The sequence below is a fragment of the Stylophora pistillata genome, chromosome 5, assembly GCF_964205215.1.
Source record: "Stylophora pistillata chromosome 5, jaStyPist1.2, whole genome shotgun sequence".
In the NCBI taxonomy this organism is placed as follows: domain Eukaryota; kingdom Metazoa; phylum Cnidaria; class Anthozoa; order Scleractinia; family Pocilloporidae; genus Stylophora; species Stylophora pistillata.
The window spans coordinates 5125906-5140833 of NC_142523.1; the positions used below are offsets into that span (position 1 = coordinate 5125906).

The 14928-nt window shown below is 37.4% G+C and overlaps 2 protein-coding genes across 3 annotated transcripts; both read left to right on the plus strand.

The window, feature by feature from the left end:
* Positions 1-2782: 2782 nt before the first annotated feature.
* LOC148729962 (QRFP-like peptide receptor) lies at positions 2783-3804 on the plus strand. Its single transcript, XM_088759941.1, has one exon. It carries the CDS (start codon positions 2783-2785, stop codon positions 3728-3730), a length of 948 nt encoding a protein of 315 aa, XP_088616067.1. The 3' UTR covers positions 3731-3804.
* Positions 3805-8037: 4233 nt separating this feature from the next.
* On the plus strand, positions 8038-13805 carry LOC111337246 (serum amyloid P-component). 2 transcript variants are annotated; one of them, XM_088759939.1, is made up of 6 exons: positions 8038-8155; positions 9557-9715; positions 10252-10466; positions 10845-10878; positions 12117-12357; positions 12823-13805. In XM_088759939.1, the coding sequence occupies exons 2-6, from the start codon at positions 9613-9615 to the stop codon at positions 13208-13210; spliced, it is 981 nt and encodes a 326-aa protein (XP_088616065.1). In that variant the 5' UTR covers positions 8038-8155; positions 9557-9612; the 3' UTR covers positions 13211-13805. The 2 variants fall into 2 exon arrangements, with proteins under 2 accessions (XP_088616065.1, XP_088616066.1); XM_088759940.1 differs by lacking the exon at positions 8038-8155 and having other exon boundaries at positions 9414-9715.
* The last annotated feature ends 1123 nt before the right edge of the window (positions 13806-14928 follow it).

Genomic DNA, 14928 nt, shown 5'->3' on the forward strand with positions numbered 1-14928 from the left:
TTCGGTCCTTCCTATTTGGGTTCCGGTTCCTCTTCGATCTGAGCGGTAATTATGCACTTCCCCTGATCTCGAATAGCTGCGAAACCTCTGTACGCTCCACATGAAAATTGTCGGTTTTGACCGTCGGTTTTGCATACGGTTTTTTGGTTTTGACCCAATTTTTTTTTGCCGCTTCACAGTTTCCAATAGACCCCAATGCCCCCCTCGTCAGATTTTTGCTGCACATTTCTTCACTCGACTTAGACACAATACTTATAAGAATAATGCGAAAAATATGGTGGATCACTGATCTCTCTTGCGGGAAAATCATAGTTTCTATTCATTGGCGAGTCTTCAGCATGACGAAAGCCACCAATTTGTCAACGTGATCATTATTCACTCATAATGATTATGCTTGACAAGGGTGTGCAGTATAATACAGGGAAGTAGAATGATTTAACATCCTCTCTAAGAACCGACCGAAATTCATTCAAATGAATGCCCGACAAATCTTTAGTGCTCAAGCGGTTTTTTGTCAAAAAAATTGAAAGCAGAGAATTTAATGGCACTATAATTAGAAAGCTGTGATTGTAAACATCAAGGCATCGATCCCTTTTGGCGGTACAGGTTTTAATCAAAAGAAAAGCACAATGTTTACGGTTCACTTACTTAGCTATTGTGCTCTCAGATAGATAGAAACTTTACCAACGTGGAAAAGAACCTTCTAGTTTGGGAGATATCCCATATCAATGTGGGGACACAAATAAAATGGATGAAAATTGTTTACAAAAAATATTACCTACTTAAGAATAAAGTTAAGTCATATCATGTATGAAAAAAAATATGAAATGAATTAAGAGGTACATAGAGCACAGACCCTGCAGCCATCATCTAATAGGGAGCTGAGGTCACGCTTACGTATGCGGTTTTTGAAACTAGCTAATGTTGTGGCTGATCTGTCATAAGTTGTCAGTTTACCCCATAATTTAGGTCCTAAATAGCGTAGCGAATGTTTGCCGTAAGTTATTGTGTTATATCTAGGAATAGAAGAGTCGGCCTGTCTTAAATTATAGGAAGCGTTGTGTTTCTGAAATATATTACAAATATTCAAAGGGCTAAGGTTGTGTTCAACTTTGTACATTAAAATGTATATATCCTGTAAGCGTCTGTTTAGTAGTGAGGGTAAATTAGCTTTCCGCAGCAAACGTTCATAGATGGAGTGTTTATCTTTGAATACAGCCCTTAGGCCTCTTTCTTGAACTCTCTCCAATCTGCGACTATCACTAGATTCACAAAAATACCATGTTAGATGGCAGTAGGTTAGATATGGTAGAATGGCTGCCTTAAAAAGTTGTAATTTTGCATTTGTTGGAATCAAGAAATGGAATCAAAGAAATGGATCTGGGAATGAGCTATTGTTCATTTTGGTGACATAAGCTGATTAATACCCTTTGATCAGTCATTAAAACTCATTTAAAAGTGCCATTTGACAGCTGATAATCTCAGAAATAGGCTCGGGATGAATCATCTATAATTTTGGTGACATACCCTTTACTCGGCAATCCAGCCTTATCATAAATTAAAAGTGTTGCCGTTAGATGGCTAGGTGATTGCAAAACTACCCATCGAGTCGTCTTTTTAAATTAATGATTAAAAGCCAAGAATGTATCATTTTTTAGGGGATAATGTGCGTGAAAATCGTCGTATTCATCGGCCGATGAGAACTTTCCGTGCAAGGCAAGAAGATGTCCAAGAATAAGAATTAGGGGTGTCGAGCAGAGATCAGTAGCACTCAGAGAGGTCCAGAGGCTCAGTCTGGAAACGTCACAAAAGCTCAAGTGAGCAATTAGATCAGGAAATTGATCATTCCAGACTGAAATTTCTGAAGCAACTTTTTCAAACGGATGTGTATACTCAGGATGTAATTTGTCTTCGTTGTTTCAAATAGTCTTATGCTAAAGACGGCTAGCGGAGCACATGTATGGCTACTCTCGGAAATGGGCCTGTAAGTGGATTTTATTTCAGTTTGGTGACATTACCTGAATAACACTCTTCTCTCAGCCGCCAACGCTAGATAGCTGAGTGATTGCAAAAGTATAAGTGCTCTTTTCTTGCCTCAGTAATTAAAAGCTAATGATGTACCATTTTTTTTCTTTTTTTTTTGATAAAGTGCACGAATCACAGTACATTTATTGGCGGGTGAGAATTTTCTTTTGTAGGCAGTGGAAGGGTCCAAAGATATATATATATATTAAAAATATATTAAAGATATATATATTAAAGGTGTCGACCAGAGATCTTCAGTTGCGTTCACAGAGGCCTGGAACGTAAGTCAAGAAGTGTCACGAAAGCTCAGGTGAGCAATAAAATTCGTCATTTTCCAAACTGAAATCACTGAAGCAACTTATTCATAAGATCTATATACTTATGCGATTTTTCTACGTATTTTTAAACAGTCTTATCTAAAAGAAAGTAGTGCCACATGGTCTTGCCTACTGACCATTACAAAAACCTGCCACAGGAGATCACCTATACGTTGTCCAAACCTAAGAAAGTAGCTTATATACTATAATTCTCACTTCAATTTAACATTTTCTTGCCTTAAATGACTTGAGCTCAAGACAGTTCTCTCTGCCAGTTGTCCTTGTATATTGTCGGCCAAGGAGTCGAACGTGGTAAAAAAAATTTCACATTAGTTGAAGGAAAAAATAAACGTACAGATGAGTGTAAGCAAAATTTAGCAGTGATGCTTGTTTTCTTTTAAAAGTAAGATTTACGAGACTTTTCCCCATTTCTCTAGGACATGGCTGAAGACAGCTTCTCCAAGGATGGTTTCATCATCGCCTTCACGTTTTCAATGCTCATTAACCTGTTCGGCAACATTCTTGTCTGCTTTGTGGTACTGAAATTTCGAGACATGCGTATTCCAATGAATTACCTTCTGGTAAATCTTGCCGTCAGCGACATGATGGTTGCAGTCTTTCTGTCACCGCGATTTGTCTTCAGCCAAACTCTGAACCACCCCAAAGGGACTCTCGGCGACTACCTGTGCAAGATTCTTACCGGAGATTCCTTCACTTGGACAGGCGCACTGGCCTCAGACTTCACTCTCGTCTGCATTGCAGTTGAGCGGTATATGGCCATTCATTACCCTTACAGTAATGCAAAGAGGGTGACGACTAGCAAGCTTAAGTTCGTCATACCACTCTGCTGGGTCTTTGCTGTCGGGGTTAACCTACCAGCCTTCATCTTCCTCCAGTACGACGGGAACTCTAAAAGCTGTGTTCCATTTTGGCCAACGCCAGAATTCATAAAATACCACAGCGTTATTCTTGTCAACATATTCTTCGTTTTCCTAGCTCTGATAATGGGAGTTCTTTACGTTCTCCTAATTCACAAACTCTGGTTCAAAAACACGGCTCCAACCACGTCTGTGTCTCAACGAGCAATACTCAAACACCGACGTCACTCCACCAAGATGATGATTACAGTGAGTTTGATCTACTGCATATGTTGGTTCCCAAACAGTTTTGCTTACATCTACGTGGCCTTCTCAAACATGCAGTTGTTCGAGGAGATGCACACTCCATCGATTCTGATGGTTTCTTTCAACTCCGCCATCAATCCGGTGATTTACAGCTTGCAGAGCCATCGATTCTACCATCACGTGGGAGCGCTGTTGAGAAGATGCCGACGCAGCAAAGTTAGTGTTTGTTCAAATGGGAATGAATCAAACGCTACCACCGCATAGACGTTTATGTGTAACTTCAACCTTAGATTGAAAAGTAAGATGCAGTCATGTTTATTTCCTATTTATTATTGGTAGTTATAAAAGCTTACGATCAAATAGTCCACACTAATGTCACATGTTCAAGAGATAATTAGAAATGATGACAATAAAAAAACGGGGGATCACCAGATCCTAAGATATACCGTTTACGAGTTCAAGTGTCAAGATCTGAGTAAACCTAGCTCCAGACTAAACAAAGTTCTGTTTTTTGAGTCCCTTGATATCAGGCTGATCTGTATCTATTCAACTAAATAAAATTTGCCTTGCAAAAAAAGTGCCATATCGATAACTTCTCGATCTCTTTTTCGCCCCATGATAGATCTAGTTCCAGTATGGGCTGCAAGAATAGTTTGGCTCCTCCATTTAATATTATGCAATTCCTTAAAACTAGACAAAGACTTTTGCTGAAAATTTTTCACCTGACAACACAGAACTATTGCAAGATAATGCGATGAATAAAGAGGTTCATCGGCGATCTCTTTTGCGAGAAAATCATGATTCTTTCTTTTCATTGGCAAGGATTCACCATTCAAAAAGGCACTAATTGGTCAACGTGGGCATTATTCACTCAGGACGACTATGCTTGGCAAGGATGTGCAATGCATTGCAGTGAAATACCTTTGACATCCTCTCTGAGGACCGACCAAAATTCATTCCAAAAAAAAAAAAAAAAAAAAAATACCCAACTAATTATAAGTGAAGTACTTAAGCCTTCCTTTGTCAAAATTTTGAAAAAAATAAGTTGATGACACTTTTATTGGGCCTCGCTATGGTCATTAAGCCTACAATCATTTCAGCGATGTCAATCAAAAACAAAAGAAAACCAGAATTTACATATTCACCTACTTGCAAAATTGACTTCCCTCAGAAATGGCTTGACAAGTGAAATTTTCTTATCTTGTTGACATTACCTGGATAATACCCTTTTTTTCAGCCATTCACCGAAGTTAAAAGTGCTGTTAGCTGGCTGAGTGGATTCATAGTTACTCTCGGAAATAAGCCTAGAGTCAATTATTTTTCAGTTTGGTGATAATACCAGAATAACACCCTTCTGTCAGCCTTTCAACCTCATTCTTAGATGCTGTCAACGTTAGATGGCCAAGAAAATGGAAAAGTATAAGTGCCCTTTTCTTAAACTCAGTAATTAAAAGCTAAGGATGTACCATTTTTTTCTATTTATTGGCGGATGGGAACTTTTCAGACAAACAGTTGTTTGGGGAGATTCATACCGTATCGGTGCAGATGGTCAATATCAACTCCGCCATCAAACCGGTGATTTACAGCTTGCATAGCCATCGATTCCGTAATCATATGGTAGCCTTATTAAAAAGATGCCGACGCTCTAAAGTTGATACAACAAACAATGCATAAGCCAATCATGATATTGTGCAACTTCATCGATCAGTTTTTGACTGAACAGGAACGACCAAGTAAGGTTTTACCCTATAAAAAAGAACTTGTTAGTGGTAGGTTTCCTGCGAAACTTCCCACTCTGTTGAGATGTAAAAGAGAAACGGCATTAAAGGCGAATCATTTGCAAGTGTCTTCCTTTGTTATAATGCCAAGGAAAATTCAGCTCTTAACAAAAGAAGGCTCTATTTTGTGATATCATGAAGAGTCTTTTCTTATCCAACCGATTAAAGATATAGTTTTAGTATTCCAAGAACTTTGGGATCAACTTTTCCCTCCATGATAAATTTACTGACCAGTATGAGCTGTGCAGCCAGGTGGGACTCTTCCGTTGAATATCATTAAAGAGCCTATCAGTAAAAGCTGGCCAGACATTTTTTCTAAAGTTTTTCTACCTTACAAAATACGGTTTCTAACAAATAAAAATGGGACTCACTATTCTCATTTTGCAAAAAAAAAAAAAAAAGAAAAAATTATGATTTTCCACCATTAACGAACTTTTGGTTAAGATAAAGTCCGTTGTTTAGTTCTTATTAACCGAGCGAGAGGTCTGTATGGGAGAATCTTGACCGAGGTCACCAGTACAGACCGAACGCAGTGAGGTCTGTACCAGCGACCACGGTCAAGATTCTCCCATACAGACCGACTTAGCTCGGTTAATAAGACGTTTATTATAAGGCTGTGTCTTATATGCCAATTTTTTATATTCTTTGTACCTTTTTTTTCAAGACCGGCCTAGATGCCGGTCTAGATGGGAAAATCTAGATCGCTGTCGATATTGATTTCAGCCAATCAAATTCGTGAATTCGGTATCTCCCAGTCCTTGTGAGACACAGCCATATAATATGTTTTATTTGAAGTTTTTCCCCAGGAGATGGGTCGTATCAAAACATTACATTAGTCGTGGAAAAGACAGATGATGAACACAAACGATTCTTACTCTCGGACTTTCGTTTTTCTGACATTTAGCTATTTCCTTGGACAAATTGGAATTAGTATGAGAGGATGCCTCAGTTATTCAAGAAAGCATTAACACTTAAATATGTACGGGCCGCCTGTTTTTTGAATTCAAAGTCTTTTTTGTGTGTCACCCAAAATGGCATTGAAACAAACAATGTAAAAAATTCCTTTGTGAAACTAGAATCTGAGATTTGGAATAAAAAATAACAATCAAGGTGGTTTCCTATAGAGAGGACTTGTGATAGATTTCCGATATAAATTCCCACAGTATTATTTACAGCATACCACCACTTCCTTATTGCGAGCACACTTTTCAAATGAAAATTATTCCTGGTAACAACGACGTGCGGTGCAATTGAAGGGAATTAGCTTAACCCCAATCCGACCTAGATGCTGAAGTCCCAGTGAAATGCACTATTTTGGAACAGGGTACTAATAAATATGATGTAGCAGATTTTCTGTTTTGATGTGAGACAAATATTCTGCAACACTACCTTCTAGCGTCATTAAACAACCTCTAGTCCTTTCAATACTACCGAAATGGACTGCATGCATGTCTTTTTTTATTCGTAAAGTAGAGGAAAGAGACAGGGGTGCCACAAATTAAATTACCCCAAACGTTCTTTCTAAGATTGCAATATTGGACAAGATGAAAGAAGAACTTCACCTTGATGCCTTACCCACAGTGCCTCCTCGAGGTCTTCCTTCCATAGCCTACTGAGACAGTACTAGTTGCGAGACAACTTCAGTAAAAATCTCTTCATTTCCTCTTCGACTCTTCGTATGTAAATACAAAAAATCTCAATAATTCTCTTTGCACTATAGAAGACTTTCTTTCAGGTATTTTTTAAAACTTCGTATATCAATCACTAGTTAGCTTTAAATAAGGTTTAGTTAAGATTTTGCAATTTTGTGTCATATTTTCCTAATGTGACGCTTTCAAAAGCAAACTAAATGTCAGGTTTTCTGAAAACAGAATATTGGCAAATTACCCCTTAGCAAAACAAAGCTATGTTGTGTAATATTACTTAAAGGTTTGAGGGACAAAAGAGCCACGAGACCAGTTGGCTTTATGTTAAATTTATACTGCCAGAAATTTTAAGTTTTTGAGTTCTTATTTCATTCAGTCAACAAGGAAAGAGATAAGGAATTGAATAAATTCATCAGATTCACTACAAAAGGGACAAAACAGTGACATTTTGGACGTAGTTTTACAGTCTATATGACTGAATGAGTTTCTAATCTACATAAAAAGATACTAAAAGAAAACCTTTGAGGTTTCTTCAAGGTTTCAAGCTTTTTCTTTCAGCCTGTTTAAGAGCAAATAAGATTGCTTTCATGGAAGATAGGACTCAAGTTGTTTAATCAGCTGATATACACGACTGGTATATATTAAACCACCAACAAAAAAAAATGGAAAATGTCAGATACCTGTCACCACAATCAGGAGAAAAGAATTGCATTTATTTTATTTGAATTACAATTCTCCATCAAAGGATGAATTTCAATCTGCAGGAAGATGTAATTATTTTTGGTTCTTATAAAAACCCCTGATGAAAGAGTTTTTTTGAGGGAGTTCTTCAAGATACAAAACTTTTTCTTGTAGCGTTTTTGTGCGCAAATAGGCTTACCTTTAAAGAGGATATGGTTGATTTTGTTTAATCAGCTGATAGTTCTGTCTAAGGTTGACTGATTACTCTTGGAACAGTCTTACACAAGAGTGCAGGTGCTTTAATTTGCTTGTCAAGGAACTAACTCAATATTATACCTTGTAGCAAAACACAATTTCTTGCGTGCAGTTTTTTCTTGATTATCACAAACTTGATTAAAAACTTATGACGCATATTTGCACTTACCCTGTACACAGAGCACCAGCTAAACATATATCTGCTTGAAATGTCAGCGGAGGATCTCATTTTACTCAAAGATTCAAGACATTAAGAACTTCAAAGCGCGTATCCCTGGAAGATCTCTAACAAATTCACAAAAAGCCACTTCTGAAAAACAAATCTTTCGGTAAGATGAGAGATTTTATTGTACACTTTTTGTTTACCCAACTGAAATTCTATTTGGTATCACTCTGAGCATCTTAAGAAAAAACAAATATATGAAGTAAGCTAATGCCGTTTCAAATGGTCGACTGTTCAAAAGTTATACATTTCGTAAATTTCTCGCCACCCTTTACAAAAACTGACCGACGGCGTCTTTACTGAGAAGAACCGCTTTTTCTTGCTTCACTAAACAAAGTCTTATCGTAGCTGATGTTATCTAAGAGTAGTTCCCTAGTTGGAAAACACTCGATACAACTAATTGTGACATCACTTTTGAAAAATAGAGTTTTTTTTCTTCTGCTTGTTGTTGTCGTCCACATTTACTAAATGTCTTTAATTTTTGAGGCTACTGCCTCCTATAGAAGGCGAAGCCAAATTTTATTTCGAGATGAGTGAGTGAGTGAGTGAGTAAGTGAGTTAGTGAGTGAGTGATCTTAACTCAATTTTGACCCGTTGTTACGAAGTCCTACTTATTGTCTTTTTTTTCGGAGTATCTGAGTAGTTTTACATTAGCACTCGATGCAGAGTTGAGTTCTCTTCTTTTGTGATTTCTGGCTTATAGCCACCGGCACATTAAGTTTTCATTTCTTGCCATGAAATTACTGAAGACAACAAAAAATGATAAGCATCTCACAATCATTTCAGGATTGCGGGTGATTTTAAAAACAAAACTTTTCCTCCTAGAAATATCTTAGAAGGTTAGATGAGTGCATCTTAGGAATTCAAGGAATATCTTTTTCTTAAGTTCGAAGAAAGAGAGCATTTTGCCGTTTGATTCAGCAAATTGTGTAGATCCGAGGGCATCATCTTTTTAAGCTCTTGCCGTGACACTACAAAGGAGGATAGTTTCACATTGACATTCACCATCGCATAATTTACTCGTACATTATCTAGTCACAGTGAAATCCTTGAAATGTCCTGCTGATCATGTAAATCTTGCCATGTCGCAGAGACTTCGGATACAATGATTTTCATCAGCATTGCATTTTTTTTCTAAATGTGTTCCAAATAATTCAAATTCAATGGAAATTTTAGCAACCTTCGCCTATATGATCTCCGCAGAACTCTTGACGATCGACACTGGACAAAATTGGCTAGTCCTAAATTTTCGTGAAATTTTAAAATGAAAGTGGCTGCAACTGGAAAAAAAATATTAGAAGTCTTTTGTATTTTGCGGTCAACACAGCGTACATTATGCATGCAACTACAAAAGTATAAAAGTCTTGAATTTTTATTTTCCAAGCCAAAACATGCAGATTGAATGAAAGCAGCTCTGTACTCAGTTAGAGTTAAAAATATTTTTGTGCGAGGAATTTTTTTTTTTCATTGAAGTTAATAATTTACTTTGTTAATTTTTTTCCTAAAGCAAATTTGAAACCTGTTTACGACAGAATATAGATACCGACTAATTACTAAACAGAGATGAGGACACTAAGGCCGAACTTTATTTTCCTTCTTTTGACTGAAATGGCTGTCTACCTATGTCTTGCGTGCACAGACAGGAGAATCTTTGTTGCTACTGAAGGTAAGGCTAATTGACTTGGACTGACTGACTGTTGCTACTGAAGGTAGGGCTGATTGACTTGGACTGACTGACTGATTAGCTGACTGGAGACATGGCTGGAGACATGGCTGACTGATTGAGACTGTTTTACGGGAGGTCTAACCGGCCAACCGACCGATTGACTATCAGATTGACCGCCTAGCTTGTATTCCGGCCGATTGCCTAGCACATTGCCTCGTTGACAAACTTCTCACTGACCCACTGAATCACTGGCTGGTCCAGTTACGTATGCTCACTATGATTGATCTGTAATTTTTACGTCTGCCTGCACACAAAGACCTAAACTATACAGCGCTTACTGACTGACTAAATTACTAGCTGGTCGATTTACTCACCGCGATTGATTTGTAATTGTAACTTGTGCCTACACTCTAATACCTAAGCTATAAAGCACTTTAATTTTAAGATTAACAACACCCACCTGAAAATTGGCGGGTTAATTGACCTTATTTTTTATGATATTATCATTCAACTTGTTCCGCATTACTTTTACTAAGGACATGCTCTCTATGGTCACGTAATCTCATCCCATCAAGTTACTTCCCACCGAGACTGCCACATCCTCTGCATAGAGCACAAGAGATGTCTTTCCTATAACTATCAATATTTATCGCCTTCGTCGAGTCAACTTTGTGAACTCAAAGACTCCACAGGAAAAATGTGTCCCCATAACATGACCCAAGTAATAGGATTTAAATATTACGAGGACTATGTAAGTATGACTTTGTATCATATGCGTAAATATGACAAGGTATTTGTGTTTACAGCAAGCCTATATCTTGGACGCGAACGTAAGATAGAATAGCAATATTCCTAGGCTGGAGTAGAGTACTTATGAAAATGAAATGCGTTACTCATTAGTTAAATCTACTTTTTACTTCACTTTGAGTTTGAAAAATGATATTAATGGTTCAAACTATTGAAAGTATACCTCAAGCCAGACACTGTGCCAATTACTGGCCATCGACTAACTGACGGACTTACTCCCCCTGAATGATCCTCAAAAATTTTGTATTTGAAAACAAGTGTATGACATTTGGTCGATAGCGATCTAGCTGTTTAAAATTGATACCATTCTATATCTTTCTAGAATGCATCTTGCGACAGGATTTGTCCCAGGGGTGGTGAGTTCCTCAAACCTTTTGTCTTTATTCTTTAGTTCTACTGTGTTTAAAATTCCTTCTAAACAATCCTTCAAAGCATCGACAAGTTCTAGATATTGTCTTACGCGCGGGCGATTTTGCATGGCCAGTTATTGGCTTAACGTTGTTAATAGCTTTGCGTTGTTGGACTTAGTACAGAGGTTGGCCTTAATCCAAGCTAACCAGAAGCGCGATTAATGTTTGTGAATATAACTAATTTATTCGTGTTTTTCTCGTTGCCGTGTTCCCACCAATAACGTAGCTCCATTTTCTGCCTTTAAAAGCACACACAACCCACAATTCCTCTATTCGCTCCGACGAAAGGCTAATGCTCGAAACGTCAGCTTTTGTAATCGTTACGGTGGCCAATTTACCATTTCAACTTTGTTGATATATCCAAATTATTATGTGAATTTAACTTGTTGCATGTATTCTTAGGTTACTATTACCATGTCCAACACTCGGAAAACCGCTGGCATTTACAATTAAAAGTAAAACTAACACCAGGCTCGATAATTCTGATTACCTGATGAGCTTTTCTGAATTACTCATCTCTATGTACCTCACCTGTCCCATACAACATGAAGCTGTAAGCTCAGAAAGGGAAATTAGTTTAACACACCATAGATGTCACTGTGAAGACTTTGACTCGTGAATTTGCATTTTTAACTATTTTTTGCCGCGATCAGCGTGCACAATATAAACTGTGGAATTTGACCATCACCAATGAATAATTCAATAACAAAGTGACCGAAATACACCTATAGATGAATTGCTTTATTGTTGCAGTGTGTTTGGCTAGTAGAGCTAGCAATGTTACGATCATTTGAGCATATGGCCTTCAAATTTACTTTGAATTTACCCGTTTGTATGTAATTCAGTTCAATGAGGTGACCCCAGGGAGTGGAAGATTTGAATTTCTACATGACGTCGTATCATCATTCTTTCATTTTCCTTCGATCTTATTCCATTTTTTTTTTCCTGCCACAAAAAATGTCAAAATAAGTCAAGAATAAACATTTTCTCTTTATAATTCTTCCTGAAAACATTGGTTGTTCATAACCCAAAGGGAACGTTTGTTAACTCTTAATAAATTCACACATAGTCCTTCAGCATTTGGAAACTTTGTCTATAATGATTTCTTTGATAAATGGTCATATATTGCTCATTAAGTCCACTCACATATTTCGAATCTTTTTTTACCTTGTTTGATCTTACAGACACCAATTTGACAGACTTCCAACTTACTTTTCCAAGCAAGGCCGTCACAAATTACGTAAGCCTGGATATTCAAAGCTGTGCAGCACCGCTGACCGCCTTCACCGTGTGCTTGTGGTCAAAAAGCGCTAACATTTCGGATGGTGGATGCCTTTTCAGCTACTCAGTGCCTGAAGTAGCCAACGAGATTTTAATTTGCGACTATATTGAAAGTTTCATGTTTCTCATTAAAAACGATAGAAGGTAAATAATTCGAAATCACCTTTTTTTTTTGCAATTGACCTTAAATTACCTTAAAAAACACTTGTATCAGAGAAGTTTACACAAGGCAGAGGTAACATGGGCACGTAAAAACTAAAAATGAGTCGTACCATCAGAGCTTTTCTTGGTTTCCACAGTACAATGAGTGATACTACCCCTTCTAAATGGAATACTTATCTTTGGCAGATAATCCCCAATAATCCCTACCCTACCCATCCTCAAACACCTTCCACCCCCTCCTCCCTCGGGCACGTCATCAAATTCCCTGGAAGTTTCCCGGTACCCATTTATACTCCGAGATGGAGAGAGGCTTGGAAAGAGTGTAGAATCTTGCAACACTGCACGAGATACCGTGTCTCCCTAAATGGAATATTAATATATCAGTTTAATGTGATCATTTAGAGATACTAATGAATTAATACTTATAAAAATTTATTCCTTTTCTAGAGATATAGATGTGCCTCATGGTGCAGACGTACTCCTACACATATGCACCTCTTGGGAGAACGCTGCTGGATCGTGGAAATTTTATGTGAACGGCTCACTTCTGCAAAGTGGCGACGATTTTCTGATAGATGAAGTGATCCCGACTAATGGTATTGTTATTCTGGGTCAAGATCAAGATGATTATGGTGGTGGATTTGAGCAGGATCAAAGCTTCCTCGGCCAAATATACGGGGTGAATATGTGGAATAGAGATCTGACGGATGACGAAATTTATAGATTGTCGAAAAATTGTTCCCATGGAGTCGGCCATTTCATGAGCTGGAGCGATTTCTCATCAGGTTTAAACGGAAATGTGAGCCTTACATCTCCAATTACTTGCAACCCGTAATAAATGTGATTTCCTGAGTACGCTTAAGTGTTTTTCTTGAAAATGTCCACGATGATGTTGCATGAACTTTCTTTAGCAAATCACATACAAGCACAACTTTAAAATCACACGCTTCTATGTCAAATATCAGTGGAACAGGCTAAGACAGAAGAAAGGGGAATTTGCAACTATAGAAAAAAATTATAATGATGATAAAAAATCGAAAAATTCAGCTCAACCATTTCACTTCCCCCTTCAAAAATATTCATTTTATTGAACAAAATAAGGTTTTTTTTTTGTCCTTTTGGTGGAAGCTTTGGCGGTTTTTAGCTGGGATTTTCATCAACGCACAGAGTTATCTGAATCTCTCATGAAATAGAAAATATCAATATCTCCTCAACTCCTTTGTTCCCAACTGATCTCATGAGTAATTCTCCTTTCTAGTATACAGTCAATTTTATGATGTTAGCTAAGAGAGTTTGGTTTTTGATCAAAGAATAATGATGTTGTAAGGTGGAGTTCTGTCTTGGTCACTCATGGGAGTAAAAGGTTGTTTCGATTGTTGCTTCCTATGTTTTTCAATTTATAACATGAATAAAGATCTTATCTATTGTGACTTGTGGCACTTACTTAGGGATCAGAAATTCTTATCGCTAAGTTATTTCAGTTAATATTTTAGCTTCTTTCAACTTGTTAAATTCAACATGTATTTGCTGTGCTTTTCTCACAAACTCGTTGGACTGCAAACCGACTCTTCGAAGTTAGAAGTCGAGCATGCTTATGAACAAACCAAATCATAATATTTCAACAACTCATCGGTATTGGGGAGGGGTAGTTAAGTTACAAGTCCTATCTTTCGGTTGCTCCCATGATTCGTCCCTTGCGGGTACGGGCCCGATCAGGATGTATTTTTTTAAACAAGGCCTTTCTAAAAACGAGGTATAAAAAGAACGCGTCTGATGCAAAATTATCATCATCACTCTCATTAGTAACCAGTTTAATCAGTTCGGTTCCTTGAAGCTAATTTGAAAGTATGATTTGTGCCTTAATTCCAGCTATTGTTGTGTTGCACGCTTTCCAAACCTAAACAGTTACACGCTCTTTGAATTTATATCAGTACTCCTACTTTCTGGCTGGTAAAAGTTCTTTGCTTAAAATGATATAAATCGTGTCGTTAGCAAGTAACATCAAAAAATGAAAAAAATATGAAAATAGATGTCGTGTGCGTCTTTAGAATGATATAGTCGGGTTCTATCTTTTTAATTTGGCCAGAGATTAGCCAAGGTTAAATTTAATCTTTTTGTATCATTGTTAAGTAGCGTCGCCCTCTTGTTAATAATTTAGCTGAATTTACTTCACGCTGTAGCGTTCAGTTCCACAACAGTAACATTTTGTTGTCTTACAGCTTTCAAGAAAAAGTGCCACTCGTTACTCAGTTTAATATCATCCCCCGAGAATCTTCTTCATAAAATACAAGACTAAACAAATAATTATATCAAATATTAATGGACTAATTTGATGAACTGCTCCCAGTTGGCTTATTAGCTCAATTGATAGAGCGCTGCACTAGTATTGCAGAGGTCAGTGGTTCGAATCCCTTACAGGCCTGAATTTTTTCAGGTCTGATTTTCACTATTGTTTAAATAGTGCTCTTTACTTCGAGGATCGTGCACAAATACACTTCAGCTGTTTGTTTGCGTGCAGAATATCGTATTCTACAGAAATTTGCCTCCACGTAA

Excerpts from the sequence above, each read along its gene's own strand:
- LOC111337246 (XM_088759939.1), top strand. The coding sequence starts at position 9,613 with ATGAGGACACTAAGGCCGAACTTTATTTTCCTTCTTTTGACTGAAATG. Across the intron at positions 9,716-10,251 it reads AATCTTTGTTGCTACTGAAG|GACATGCTCTCTATGGTCAC; the intron begins GTAAGGCTAATT and ends ACTTTTACTAAG. Across the intron at positions 10,467-10,844 it reads TTAAATATTACGAGGACTAT|AATGCATCTTGCGACAGGAT; the intron begins GTAAGTATGACT and ends ATATCTTTCTAG.
- LOC148729962 (XM_088759941.1), top strand. The coding sequence starts at position 2,783 with ATGGCTGAAGACAGCTTCTCCAAGGATGGTTTCATCATCGCCTTCACG.